At 39.0% G+C, this 14420-nt stretch overlaps 1 protein-coding gene across 1 annotated transcript in view; it reads left to right on the forward strand.

Annotated features, from left to right (window-relative positions):
• The window catches only part of ZNF407 (zinc finger protein 407), a 456924-nt gene extending 444152 nt beyond the window's left edge, over positions 1-12772 (forward strand). Inside the window, exon 9 of the mRNA XM_006121401.5 lies at positions 10173-12772. Within this exon, the coding sequence (XP_006121463.4) occupies positions 10173-11386 (1214 nt within the window). The 3' untranslated portion in view covers positions 11387-12772. The remainder of the gene's footprint in view (positions 1-10172) is intronic.
• The last annotated feature ends 1648 nt before the right edge of the window (positions 12773-14420 follow it).

Consider the following 14420-nt stretch of genomic DNA (forward strand, 5'->3'; position numbering starts at 1 on the left):
CTGTTTTACTGAATGAGTGTGCAAATCAAAAGAAAGAAAGAAAAATCAATAATACTTATTGTTCAGTGATCTGCTAGAGTTGTCCTTTTCATCATTTAATGTTAAAAATATACTAATTCTTTTGAGATGTTTTATGTCGTGTATTGTGTGTCAGGATTTTTTCAGTTATATACATGTGCATCAAATACTAGAAGAGGCTATTCAGTCTGAGAAATTCGTAATCCTCAGGGCCAACATGACACATTGTGTAAGCTACCTGGTTAGTCCTTTTGGCCACTGAGACTAGTCATTGCAGTAAGCACTAACTTTGGCTATGTCTACACAGCATACCGTACAACAGTGTGGTTGTGCTACTATAGCCACGTACTTGTAAGTTACGCAGTGTAGCTGCTCTTTGTTGCCAGGAAACAGCTCTCCCAGTATCAAAATAAAACCACCTTCAACAAGGGACCATCCTCCAGGAAAGCATTTCCTGCTGACAAATTGCTGTGCGCACAGGTGCTTTTCATCTTTTTATACAATTGTCATTCAGGAGGGTGATTTTTTTCACACTCCCAAGTGACAAAAGTTTTAATGATGAAAGTGCAGTATAGACATAGCTTTTGATAAATAAATGTTTACAAGACTGCGCTCAAAGTGTATATGTACCTGAAAACCCATAAAATCCTGTTAAAATACTAATGATCGACAATGATCCATAATTCTGGGTTATTAAATAAATAAGATCTGGAATTAGGTCTACAAAAAAGCTGGATGGATGTACCAGTCACTTGCTACCCAAACACAGGACAGCAAGTCAAATTGTTTTAATACTTTTGGGTATGTCTAGACTACATGGCTCCGTCGATGGAGCCATGTAAACTAGTTTACCCGGCATAGGCAAAGAAGCGGGGATTTAAATAATCCCCGCTTCATTAAAATAAACATGGCCGCCACGCTGTGCCGACGATCAACTGATCCGGCACAGCGCAGCAGTCTAGACATGGATCTGTCAGCTGGGGAAGCCTTTGCCGACTGATCTCTTATGCCTCATGAAACGAGGTTTACAGAATCTGTCGGCAAAGCCTTCCCCAGCTGACAGATCCATGTCTAGACTGCCACGCTGTGCCGGATCAGCTGATCATCAGCACAGCGCGGCGGCCATGTTTATTTTAATGAAGTGGGGATTATACCGGGTAAACTAGTTTGCCTGGCTCCGTCAACGGAGCCATGTAGTCTAGACATATTCTTTGCTGCTGCCTGACATGCTAACTATGTCCACAAAATATCGTCCTCCAATTTGATCAAGCATAGGTAGTACAGTCTAAAATTTGGATTATGGTTTAAAAGTGCTGTTGAGACAAATGCATATCCCAGCTGCAGTTAAGGGATTGAAGCAGAAAAACTAGTTAGTCACTATGTCATTTGTTCTCAAACTGTGGCTAGTGTATGGAGGTTGTCTGCAAAGATCTGGCTGTGCTGACTCTCCTGCCTTGTTTCCAGCTGTTACATTGCATTGAAAGAGATAGCATGAACGCAATTGCAGCAGTTGCCACAAGAATGTAATATGGTCACAAATCCAAGTGGAGAGGATAACTTGCGAACTCATAAATGGGATGGAAAGAGTTGGTTTGCTCAATCTGAGAACAGTATGGAAAGTGGTCCACAAACATGTTATTATCAGACCAGTGTTATGTGAGATTCTTCTTTTTAGAACAGTATATTCATGTCATGATCAATGGAGGTTCTTTTGTGCATAATTGCCATTGTTTAGACCAGAGTGTGAAGATGTAAGATGGTGTGTAAAGGATTTTTAATTTAAAAACTGGATTTGTGTCCTTATTGTTTCTGAAAAGTTGGTTTTGTTTTCTCCTCAATTTGGTGAAGAACATCAAAGTAGTCTCAAAAAATGTGTACATAAAATGTGTATTCTCTCTCAAACTTTAAGGCTGTGTCTACACTGGCCACTTAATCCAGAAAATCAGCCGCTTTTCCGGAATAACTTGCCAGCTGTCTACACTGGCCCCTTGAATTTCCAGAAAAGCACTGACGATCTACTGTAAAATCATCAGTGCTTTTCCGGAAAAACTATGCTGCTCCCGTTCGGGCAAAAGTCCTTTTCCGGAAAACTGTTCTGGAAAAGGGCCAGTGTAGACAGCACAGATTTCTTTTCCGCAAAAAAGGCCCGATCGTGAAAATGACGATTGGGGCTTTTTTGCGGAAAAGCGCGTCTACATTGGCATGGACGCTTTTCCGGAAAAAAGTGCTTTTCCGGAAAAGCATCCTGCCAATGTAGACGCACTTTTTCCGGAAATACTTATAAAGGAAAACTGTTCCGTTTTAAGCATTTCCGGAAAAGGGTGCCAGTGTAGACGTAGCCTAAGTGTAGGGACAGAGATTTTAGAATTTTAATAAAGAAAGCCTTTTCCCTACGGAGAAGTAGGCACTAGAGGTAAACAAAGCCAAACACACACACAAAAGTTTTTAATCAATTTGCCTAAAAATTCCTTCCCTTCTGAATTGCTCAGCTCATACTGTTTGGCTGTCATTGCACTAGGTTCTTATTTTCCATAGATACTTCCAGGATAGATAAGATTTTAAAAAACAAGCAGAAAACTCCATCCCCAATTATTAGCTTAAAAAAAAGCATTTCAGGCAGTCTTTGTACAATTTAAAATAACAGATTAAGGCATGCTCTGCTTTGTAAGCCACCTTTAAGGTTAAAACATCATGTTGTACTAAAGCAATTGTTGGGAGACTTTGAAAAATCTCTAAACACGAGAGAGTTGCTTGAGGGGAAAATTAGAAGTCTAAGACAGTATTTTGAGTCTCAGTCTTAAGCACAGTTTTGCTTTTTAGGTTTAAAGTGACTTCTTAATATTATTTAAAGTGTGTTTTTGATATTTAATTTTTATGGTAATAAAAATGTCAAAAAGTGGGGGGGGATATGACATTCACATTGTATGGGTTTTAAATTCTTTGATGTATCTATATGTTTCTTGTGGAGTTGATGTAACTCATTGTATAGGGACCTGTTTGGACAACATTATAAGTATATACTGTCTTTCTGAACATAATAGCTTCTGCAGAGCCATTTTGGTTTATTATGTTCACACATATTTACATAGTGAATATTAATTGTACTCATTTTTTAGGCTACTTTGATGTTCCTCACCAAAATAACATACAAAATATTTACAAATATTTTGTTTAATCCACATTATAAATTTTAATGTATGTTTATAGTAACATCATGCCAATATATTCTAATGGCTCCTGTACATGAGGTTATATAACAGTCTTACTAATTTACATTATTTCATATCAGTGGAGCAATTAATACGAATACAAATGTTTATAATGACAAGGATACTTGTTGCAGATGTACATTAGCAAAGTTTCAAATGATAACCATTAGGATTGTGTTTAATTAGTTTTCTTATATTCTAAAAAGGTCTAGGCCAAAATGTTGACCAATTGCCTAAAGCTACTTAAATTTATCTGAGCCCATGCTTAGATGGTTCAATAAAAATGTCCATATTTTAAGAGCTGCTGAACACCTGCACTTCCCTTAAATGGTAACTTCTCAGCAGCTCTTTCAACCCTCTTTTATTAAGATGCCTAACTTTCATACAGGTGTGTTCACATGTTGGCTGTTATGTCTGTCCTGGACCGTAAGCCTGCATGAAGAGGGCTGGATTTGCATTTAAAGAGCAGAAATAAGTGTCTGTAAAAAGTCAAGCCAAACCAATTTTTGGTTTTAATCTTCAGAAATGGGGCACTACACATAAATTCAGACACTGCATTTCAATGAATGAAAATAGTGGTTTACAAAGAAAATGCTTTTATTGTTGTGTGTATCAATACCGAGTACATCAAGGACCTGCTCTATCTCCTATTAATCAGTGGGAGGCTTCCCCTGCATTTGTAAGGGCATTTGAATGGCCACAGATTATTCAAGGTTGCCTTTGAATAGTTGATATATCATACAATATATTGTACTAACATTTATACAAATTATTTTCTAAGAAAAGGAACCAATTCTTAGTGCAATTATTGCTATGGATTTGACTTGTAAAACTATTGGTGATGGCTGTTGTAGGGTTAATTTATTTATTAACTTCTAAAGTTCTGAAAGGTTGTATTTAATTGAATTTGTAGAATTTTTCCAGATTATATATGAGAAACACGTAACTTTTTGTGATATTAAAAGATAGCTCTGAGTTGTTAGCATTCTTTAATAATATGGCTTCTGTTAAACAGATGTTAAATATTTGTATTTGTGGATAAAGCACATCTTGAAATTAAAGTAGAAAAATATTAGGCATTGTTGAATATTATGCTCCATATCAGCCACTAAAAAAGTGTAACAGTATGAGGAAAAACAACTCAGTAAGTAACTGTACAAACACAGATAATTTCCACTGCCATAACAAAGCAGCCCGTTATTTCATTTACAATGTAGTACCTCATTTTTGATGAGCGCACTGTGAAGTGTAGGTTAGGCTTAGAGTCACGGTGTAAAACCACTTACGACAACTTTTGGAAGAGGCTTAGAAATCCAAAGGAACACACGTTAAGAGCAAAGTAGTGGTTTACATACAATATTAGCAGAGACTTTCCTAACACATTACGCATTTCTTTCTGAGACAAGTCTCTTTAATGCCATCTTTATCTGCTACACGATGCATGAAATCTACTTTCTGTTTTAGAACTGCAAATGACCCTTGACCCCTTTAGTAGAGACACAATGTGACCTTTCTATTGTCATCAGCTTTCATTCTCTTGAAAATTCTATGAATTTTTATTACAAGTTTTTTTAAACCAAGCTGAGGCTTCAACAAATTACTTGACACAGATGAGATGAAGTTGTTGAAGTAGTGTTAGATAAGTTTTACAGCCAGCATGTGTGCTGCTGAACAGTACAAAGCCAGTGTCCTACAATGTCATACACCAGTAACTGCTGAGCCTACTATTGGATAAATACATCATTTTATGGAACATTGATTGTTCTATAAACCCAATGGAGTATTATGCTCTATGATCAAACCATTTAGATTGTGTGTAGAGCACAGAAAATGCCATATTCAGGATGGTACTAAAAGTGCCATTTGTGTATTTTATGGATGTCATTACGGGGGAAACTTCTCTCTGTAGGCCCTGTTTACTGCAAAATTTTTTAGTCTGTAATGACATTTTTCATTCACAACGTATGCCTTCAAGAGAGGGGCCCTTGTTTTATTTGTTTCATTCGAGTTTACTGCACAAATCCTGTACATTTTAATTAAATGTAAGCTTAACAAAAGAATAAGATATTTATTCTGTGGGGGAAAAAATGACAGTAACAAAAGAATAACACAGACACACAAAAGAAAGTAGTCAGGTATTGAGCAAAAGAAAAAAATGTACTAAACCCTATTTGTGGTTTCCCAAAAGCATATTAAACATCAAAGCATATCTTTTAGCCATATTTGGGGAGTTTGTGGTATCTGAGAATTAAAATAACCTGGAAATATGGATTTAATGTCTTAAAATTTTGACATTTTCAAATAAAAAAAAATACCAGTCACCAAGGACTGCAGCTGATAAATAATGCCTCTGTGAAAATGACAGGCTTCTTTGGAGAGAAACCAGTTCTCTGATCATTGCACCCCTAAAAATGAAACACCTCTTTGCAATATTTCTGAATATTAGCTCTTGCATCATAGTCTTTTGCCCTTTGAATATCTATTTTGTGTATTTTTCAATTTGTAATGTCATTCAATCAGCAGCAGGTAGAGTTTTTCCAATATTAATGTAAATTTAGTTGGTGTTTGGCATGACAATCAGTACTTTCTCTCCTCCCCTTTCCCCCGCGCTCCCCCTCCCATTTCCTCTTCGTTTTTGGGAGGGGAATCTGAATTTAGTAACACAAGTGACTTGCTGCTTCATACAGTCTAGCAATGTGACATTTTCATTACACAATGTACGAATATGTTGAATAGCAGTGCCCATTATAGAGCTGTATTGTCCCAAAGTCATAATAGGATCTAACATTTGAAACATAGTTTCCTAAATATCTCCCCTATTTGGCTGCTCACTTTCAAAACAAAAGAAAACCTATAGAGTACAGTATACAATTCACATTTACCACAAAGATCACTAAAATTGAAGTTGATGTTCCCAGTAAATTCTTGGTACTAGTCCAGTAAAAATTTAAACTTGCAGTAGAGATTCACATTAGTTTAAATGACACTTGAACTTCTACATAGCTCAACATTAATTCATTATAGTTGAAATGGAAGAATCTTCAGTGGGTGAATCTTTTACAATCTGATTGAGGCTGTTACGTTTTATAGGAGCCATTTTTCAAAGCAATACTGACAGCACTCGAAGTTATTAAATTGCTGAATCAAAAGATGGACCTGCAATCGCATTTATGAACTGTGATGGAATAGCTGGGGTTGTGCCGAGCTGAGGTTAAGATGTTGGTGTAGTTAAGCTTCATCACACCCCTTAGTGACAGCAGTATTTACCCATGTAGTTTACTTTAATGGCCAGGAAGTGGCTTAACTCACCTCTGGATTCAAATAGATTAAGTAAGCAGTCGGAATGGCGTAATTATCAGTGCTGCAAGGAATTCACTGGATAACTCTACACCCAAGAGACTTCCCATTCAATTGCAGAGCAAAGACTTGAGTTGCATAAATTTACAGATACGGCATTTATTTTAAAAGCTGAGAACAAGAAGCATTTCTTTTTCTTTCCTGGACCTTTCCCTAAGTGTCATAACAATATGATCTCTACTCTACCCAAATTACCTTTTTCAAGGAGGGTAATGATGGTTCTACTTCCAATGAAAACTTATGATTTGTAGATTTAGTTTGATTTCATGCCATATCTCTCCAAGACCCATTTTGTATCATGTCAACAAAGAAGACTCCTGAGGGAATCAATTACTCCTATGTGATTATAAAACTTGGATGTGTTAAGATTATTTTGATAATTATCCTTTGATATTGATTTCTACCTCCTATTTTTCTCTTGTTTGAGGGTCTTGTGTGTGTCAGTGCCCACAGAGAGACAAACATAACAGGATAAATAACAGTGATACTACCATAGCTTATCCCTGCCAAAATTGAATTCAATAGCATGTGCCAGATCAATCATGCAATATCACTTGGAAATGCTCAACCGTTTAAATTGTTAATTTTCCTTTCCAAAGATAACCATTAAAGCTCCCTCCTGCCTTGCAAGCTAAGATGAAGAAGCTTGTCTAACTCCAGTTTAGATTCCTGAAGCTGATCTGCAGTCTCTCAGCTGAACAAACTTCATGCATGTGTTCTGTAGTGTAATTATCCTGCAAGAACTTTGAAGTTTTTTTTTAAAAAAAGGTTATCTATGGCCCAGTCTTTTGGACACAGGTATCATCTTGATCTGTATGAGATCTTGGCTGGATTTGAACCTTTGCATTTCAGGCTGCTGAGGCTGGTGCAATGTGCTGAGCACTTTGGCCCCAATCCAGCAAAGCACTTAAGCATGTGCTTAACTTTAAGAAATTATTCTCTTAGACTTTTAGCACATGCTGCAGTGCTTTATGGCACAAGGACCAATGGGCACAGCACTTGGGAAGATTACGCCCTCTAAGTCCAGATGTAGGAGCAATTTGCTTGGACTCTGAGGTGGAAAAACCACTGTGCCATTCATTAGCACCTACTACTTATTGGCTCAAAGCATTAGTAACTGAAAGTGAAGGTCTAACTCTGACATGTAAAAATGACACCTTCTTACACTACAGGCTTGCTCCTTGTATACTTACAGAGTCCTGGATTCTCTCTTCAGTGACAAAAATGAGATTTTACTGCTTTTTTGACCCCTGTTAGCCTTGCACAGCCCACACAACTAAGTGAGAGGGAGCTGTATTCTATTCCATCATCTACATCCACAGAAGATCCAGTCAGCTATACCTGTGCAATTGCACTGAAGGCAAGGGGGAGCTGCACAGCATCAGTGAGCCCTGCAAATCTGTGGATAGCTGCTTTGTGTTCACAGGCATCCGCAGTTGTCAATGCCGATATCTGCGGCTCATTTTTGTGGCTTCGGATACAACTTTTGTATCCACACAGGGCTTTAGGTGTATTTTCAAAGTGAGGCTGAACAGCTGTAACTGGGGAGTTCTGGCCTGCAGAACCTTTGTCATTGGTAGGGTCCTACCAAATTCACAGCAGCTTTTGGTCAATGTCATGGTCATAGGCTTTTGAAAATTGTTCATTTCATCCTTTCATATATTTCCATATGAAATATCATGGCTTTAAAACCATGAAGGTTCCAACCAAAAAGACCGTTTCACTTGTCTGTTGTAGGAGGGCTGCCATATTGCCACCCTGACTTCTGTGTTGCTGCAGACAGAGGCATTGCCTTCACAGCTGGGCAGCCGAAGAGCAGTGGGCAGCATAGACATGATAGTCACATGGTATGGGGGTGGGCCATCACTTTTTGGGGAGCCATCCTAATGGGTGAGCAAGTGTCCTGAGGTCCCTTCACATCCCACACTCCTGAGCATTGGGAACAAGGTTGCCAGAATCTTTGTAGAAATGGGGAGGGGCACAAGCACTAGAACCAGGGGGCCTTGGGTCATGCCCCCACCACTTTTTAAAATTGGTGTAGTTTGGGGGAGAAGGACATTGGTGCCTCCCAAACTGCAAACCTCTGACAGGAATGGAGTGGTGCCAGCAGGGGCCGTGTTTCATGCCTGGAGAGCTGATAACCACTCCCCAACCGCAAAGTGTAACAACTGCTGTTAGTCTTGGCCGGTCTGGGAAGGGATGGTACTTCCACTTCTCCTGCGGAGGGCCATTCTTGGGGTGGTCAGACCCAACTCTGGTAACCTTTCTCAACTGGAAGAAATTCCATGGCTGCTCCCTGTACAGTGACCCCTCCACCCATTCCTGAGGAGAGATGGAAGCAGGGTGCAGGATGTGGAGCTTCCTGAAGATGGAAGAGGTTTATGGACCAGCTCAAGCAGGAGAAGAGAAAGTCCTGTACCTCTCCAGCAGTGCCAGAACTAACAGCTGGAACCTGGTGCATAGTAAGAGTCCTGGCTGGGTTGCCCTCAGTCCTGCTCTTCCCTGTGGCAGACTTCCTGAGTAAGACCAGATTTCAGGGTCCGTGACACATTTTTCACAGATGTGAATTTTGTTAGGGCCCTAGTCATTGTCAGGAGGACAAGAACTTGCAATGGCTCTCAATATCTGGATAAGTTTATGGAGACAATAGTGGGGAAAAAGTCTTTTTTTCTTATCACTTGAGAAGCTTCTATATGGAAACAGTTAGAAGACAATTCTCATGCTAGCATTTTTACAGCATACATTTCTTAGAGTGAGGCCTCTGACTAATTAGACTAGTGAATAATATCAGTTAAATGCATCAGAAAAAGAACTGGGGTGGGGGAATGAGAAGGAAACTAATGCATCAAGACAAAGGAGGAGGGAGAAAATTGTTCTCCTTGGCCTTTGAGAATAGGACAAGAAGCAATGGGTTTAAACTGAAGCAAGGCAGGTTTAGGTGGGACATTAGGAAAAATGTCCTGTCAGGGTGTTAAACACTGGAATAAATTGCCTAGAGAAGTTGTGGAATCTCCATCATTGGAGCTATTTAAGAACAGGTTAGATGGACATCTATCAGCGATGGTCTAGATGATGCTTGGTCCTGCCGGGGGGGCAGGGGACTGGACTCGATGACCTCTCAAGGTCCCTTCCAGTTCTAGTATTCTATGATTCTATGAAAGACATGGCCATTACTTTACCAAGAAAACCAGAATACTAAAAAAGGATCTGTTGCACATTATCACACCCTGCTGTGCTTAAAGTAATACAGACAAATATGATTAATTACAAAAATAGTAGTACTGTAGATATGTGTTTCTTTTAAAGGTGTTAATGGTTTTTAATTGGATACCCTATTTATATGCTGCTTAACACAGAATGTTTTTAAAAGTAACAAATTCAGATTGTTAGGAGTCTGCAAAATTGTTAACAGGAGCAATAATTTGTACTTCTAAATAAATGAATTGGAAAACGTAAACTGTTTTTGTTCCATTGCTTATTACACCTCTCTTCCAATGAAAATTGCACAGGAAAGTTTTTTGTGTTTTAATTAGTGAACTATAAATATTTGCCACTATTCTGTATTAACAGACTATTTGTATTTTCTAGGCATTGTATCCAAGTCCTACGAATGCCGACTGAAGGGTCAGGGAGCAACTTTTGTAGAGACCACTAGTCCTTTCACTGCAGCAGCCCTGGAGGAAGTTTCTCCAGTTAAAGAGAGGGCCCTTCGAAGTAGCAGAAGACAATGCCAGTCACCTGAACAAGTGCAACAAGTTATCATTATTCAAGGATGTGACTTTGCCATTGATGCCTCAGTGGAGGAAACAGCCGCAGCTACCCTTCAGACTTTGGCAATGGCTGGGCAGGTGGCAAGGGTGGTGCATATCACAGAAGATGGGCAAGTGATAGCCACAAGTCAAAATGGTTCTCATATGAGTGGAATGGTTCCAGGACAAATACTCACTGAGCAGTTATCAAGTGGTGCAACTCAAGTGGTAGTGGTTGAAGGCTCTGTAGAAGGAACTGATATTGAGGAGGTGGTCCCAATAGATGCAGTTTCTGACTCTAGTAGTGCTGTAGTGCAACAGATAATGAGGCAGGAAATTTTAGATACATCAGAAGCTACAGTACATCCTCCAGACTCTTCCTCAGCATTAGATGCCCTCCTTTGTGCTGTAACAGAGCTGGGTGAAGTGGAAAACAAAACCAGATTCCTTGACAGAAGCAGGGCTAGGCACAAAGATTTGTTACAAATTTCAAATCAGGAGATATCCAATAATCCTAATGATACCCAGACACAAGAAATACACATGTTCCATGAAGTTCAAGAGACTCCGGAAGATATCGAACCAATGGAAGTAGTGACCCAGGTCATTCACCCATCTACTATAATTGCATCTCAGGAGAGAGCTCAAGTTGCCTTCAAGAAAATGGTCCAAGGAGTACTACAGTTTGCAGTGTGTGACACGGCTGCCGCAGATCAGCTGATGAAAGAAGGTGTCACTCAGGTCATTGTAAATGAGGAAGGAACTGTACATATGGTGGCTGGAGAAGGTTCTCAAATAATAATGCAAGAAACGGATAGCCATGCACTCAATGTCCAAAGTGAGCACATGGATTTAGTTGAGTCTGATGGAGAAATTTCACAGATCATTGTCACTGAAGAAATAGCTCAAGCCATGGTTCAAGATTCTCATGGCAACTTTTCTGAAGGTCCAACCCATTACATCGTAACAGAATTACCACAAGATATACAGGATGAGACGGGTGTGTACTCACACACTGTGATAGAGACAGCTGAGTCTCAAGAGATTTTGTAAGCTGGTACTGCTATAAATGCTGAAGCCACATCCCCTGATGGAACAGGAGAACAGTTAACTAGTATGGTCATTTATACAGAGAGTGGCTCCCAAGCAGCATTAATTCAGAGCCAGGGAGATAGTAATGAACTACAAGAAGTGTGAAGAATTGTTTCTTGGAAAATTAATAGACATTTGTAGGCACTATGTTTCCTGAACTTAATTTGTAAAACCTTCATAATATGATATTCCCATCCAGATACCAACCTCACTATGTGAGGTTAATGTCAGCTACTGGAAAAAGTATACAGAAAGGTATTATCTTCTTGTTTCAATGGACAGAAATTAGACCTAAGTATGATTAACAGGCATAATATGATAAGAAAATGGATAAAGACCCTCTCTTCCTTCTCCCCCTTCCTTCCCCCAACCCTCAGTGAGTCAGATATGATTCTGTTTTGCTTTGGATTATTTTGTGAGTTCAGGGTGATTTCCTGGTTTATGCCTTGTCTGTCTGTTTATGTGATTATGCTAACATTAATTTTTTTACTTTACATATACATTTTGTGAGCAAAAAAAATTAAAAATCAAAATCACACCATATGTTAAAAATATGAGGTGACCGTTTATAAGTAAAGTTAGATGCTACAAGTGTTGTCCTGACTTCTTCAAAGGCAGAAAAGCTGACATTTGATTTTCTAAAATCTTGCTCTAAAATGTCCCTGGTCAAAAACATCTCAGCATAATGACCCTTTTTAAATTTGTGTCTGAGAATCATTTTTCTTTAACTATAGTTAACTCTTTCATTGTTTTGCATTGGACTTTGCTTAAGAGAGTGCTAAAATCTACACTTTACAAAAGTCTTGATACTTGTATTAAGCAACCAAAAAACCCTCTCTTGGTTTAGAAAAAGCTTAATGCCTGTTACTTGCAACTTAATTTCAGATATAAGTATCTTGCATATGAAATGTGCATTTTGGGAAAACAATATTGTCACTGTCAATGTTTTGCTTTTCTTACAAATAGTGCTTCATATAAATACCATTTTGCAGTTCATTTTGTGAACGACTTTTTGAAATGCTAGGGGTTTTTTATGAAAATTCTGACATTGACATTAATAAGTAGAAAAAGGGTGACCTTGTATTTCTTGCTTAGACCAGAATGTCAATTATCTAGTTGTGTATACAATGCAACTGTTCAATGCAAGTTCATGTTGAAAAGATTTGTTTCCTGATACAACTGCTTTTGTTTCTTTTTAAAAAGAAATTGGAAATTATAAAATAGTAAGGGGGTTTGGTTGGGTTTTCAGGAGGGTTCTTTCAAATAAAATGTTAGCATTAAAAAGAAGCATCATGATGTTTAATATTAAGCAATAAACAACACTGGCATTCAGCAGCAGAAAACAAATGCTATCTGTTATGTTTCTGCATTTTCTTTTACCCTTTCTTTTACCCTTTCTCTGGCTAGATAGACAGATAAAGATAAAAGAATCTAATTTCTGAAGTGTGCCTCATGCATGCTTAATTGTCTTAAGTGTTTAGGGTATAAACCATGCAAACTCGAGAGATAACTGCATTTCTTATCACATTTAATATCTTAAAATCATCAAGTGTAAGAAAGTTGAGGAGAGGTGAAACAATAGTTTCTTCCTGGAGCAACTGTTTAAAAAATGTATTTTCAGAGGGAGTTGCATAGAAAATGTGCCTTATTCTGGGGCTAGACGATCCTGCTGGCTTTTCATCTTTTTCTTTTTCCTCCTAGGCATTAAGGTTGTATCTGTGTCAGACCCCCCAAAAAAGTAAATTTCAAGTTAGACACTGAGATTCATAATTAGCTGAGTTTGACTTGCTCGTCTTTCTTAGAGGTGACAAGCTGTTCACTTATTCTTAAATACTGTCTTCAGCAAACAGTGACAGGATCAACCTCCCGTTTGTTATCAGGATAAAGGTGACCTTTACAAAATGATGGCCCTCTGCAAGACTCTCACAGATGTTCAAAAACTGAATGTTTTTCAGTGGAAATATTTCTTCTTGATCATTTCTCCTGTTAACTGTAGCCTTTGGTCTTGCGGCTGGGATGCTAATTCTTAGCTGTGCTTAGCCCTGTATGGCTAACCTTTCTGCTGCAGTACAGGGTGTTGACACTGACATGCTGCAGTTTACCATTTGTGATTTATTTAGGATAAATATGTCTCAGGTGGCATTTAATCCTTCATAAAACCAGTGTAGCCTGCAGTGTCAAACCAGCAATCACATTGTTTGCACAATGAAAAGAGCAGACCTTTGCATAAAAAAAAAAAAAACCTGTGCAGGAGGTGTTTCTGGGCTTGGAAGGACTAGAAAGGATTCACTCGCCTACGGTGTTCTGTCATTACTTGGAAACCCAGGGTAACCAATACTTTTCTCTTAGTGCACAACCTGTTCAGGACACTGTTTTGGTGCACTTTCAAATGACTGTATAAGAGCTTTACAACCATGGCCTTGGGAATTAAGGGTAGAATTCATACCAGTACATATGGCTCACCCAAGGCCCTTCACACCAATTCTATCCATTCTCTGCAGACACAGAAAGCCTCACCTGCAGGAAAACTGTTACAATCTACAGGAGCGGGAAAAGGTTTCTTGAGCTCACCCAGAGTGTCTGAACTATGAGGAGGATGGAGACAGCGCCATATTCCGAGTGGTGCTGGAACTGTTTTTATAGTGGTTGCTGACAGTGGAAACCACATATTTGGGTTGTTATTACCACTTCAAGCCAGGAGATGCAGCAGCATCCCCAGCACCGCTACTTCAAGCACCTCTATACATCACTTCATGGGTCCTCCACCCTTTCCCTTCCCTCTTGTCCCCCGAAGCATGGATGCAGTTAATACAGAGACTATTCTAGCCCAAAGTTCAGTGATTCAAAGGGGGCCCTGAGCCCCTTAAATCATTGACACAGCGCCACACAGTGCACTCTGGGTGGTTCCTTCGCACTGCCCAGACCGCAGCACCCCCACTCCAGCACTACCTGTAGCACACTGAGAAGTGTGTGGTATGCTACAGGTAGTGCTGGA

This window comes from Pelodiscus sinensis, chromosome 2 (genome assembly GCF_052426305.1).
Source record: "Pelodiscus sinensis isolate ZL-2025 chromosome 2, ASM5242630v1, whole genome shotgun sequence".
In the NCBI taxonomy this organism is placed as follows: domain Eukaryota; kingdom Metazoa; phylum Chordata; order Testudines; family Trionychidae; genus Pelodiscus; species Pelodiscus sinensis.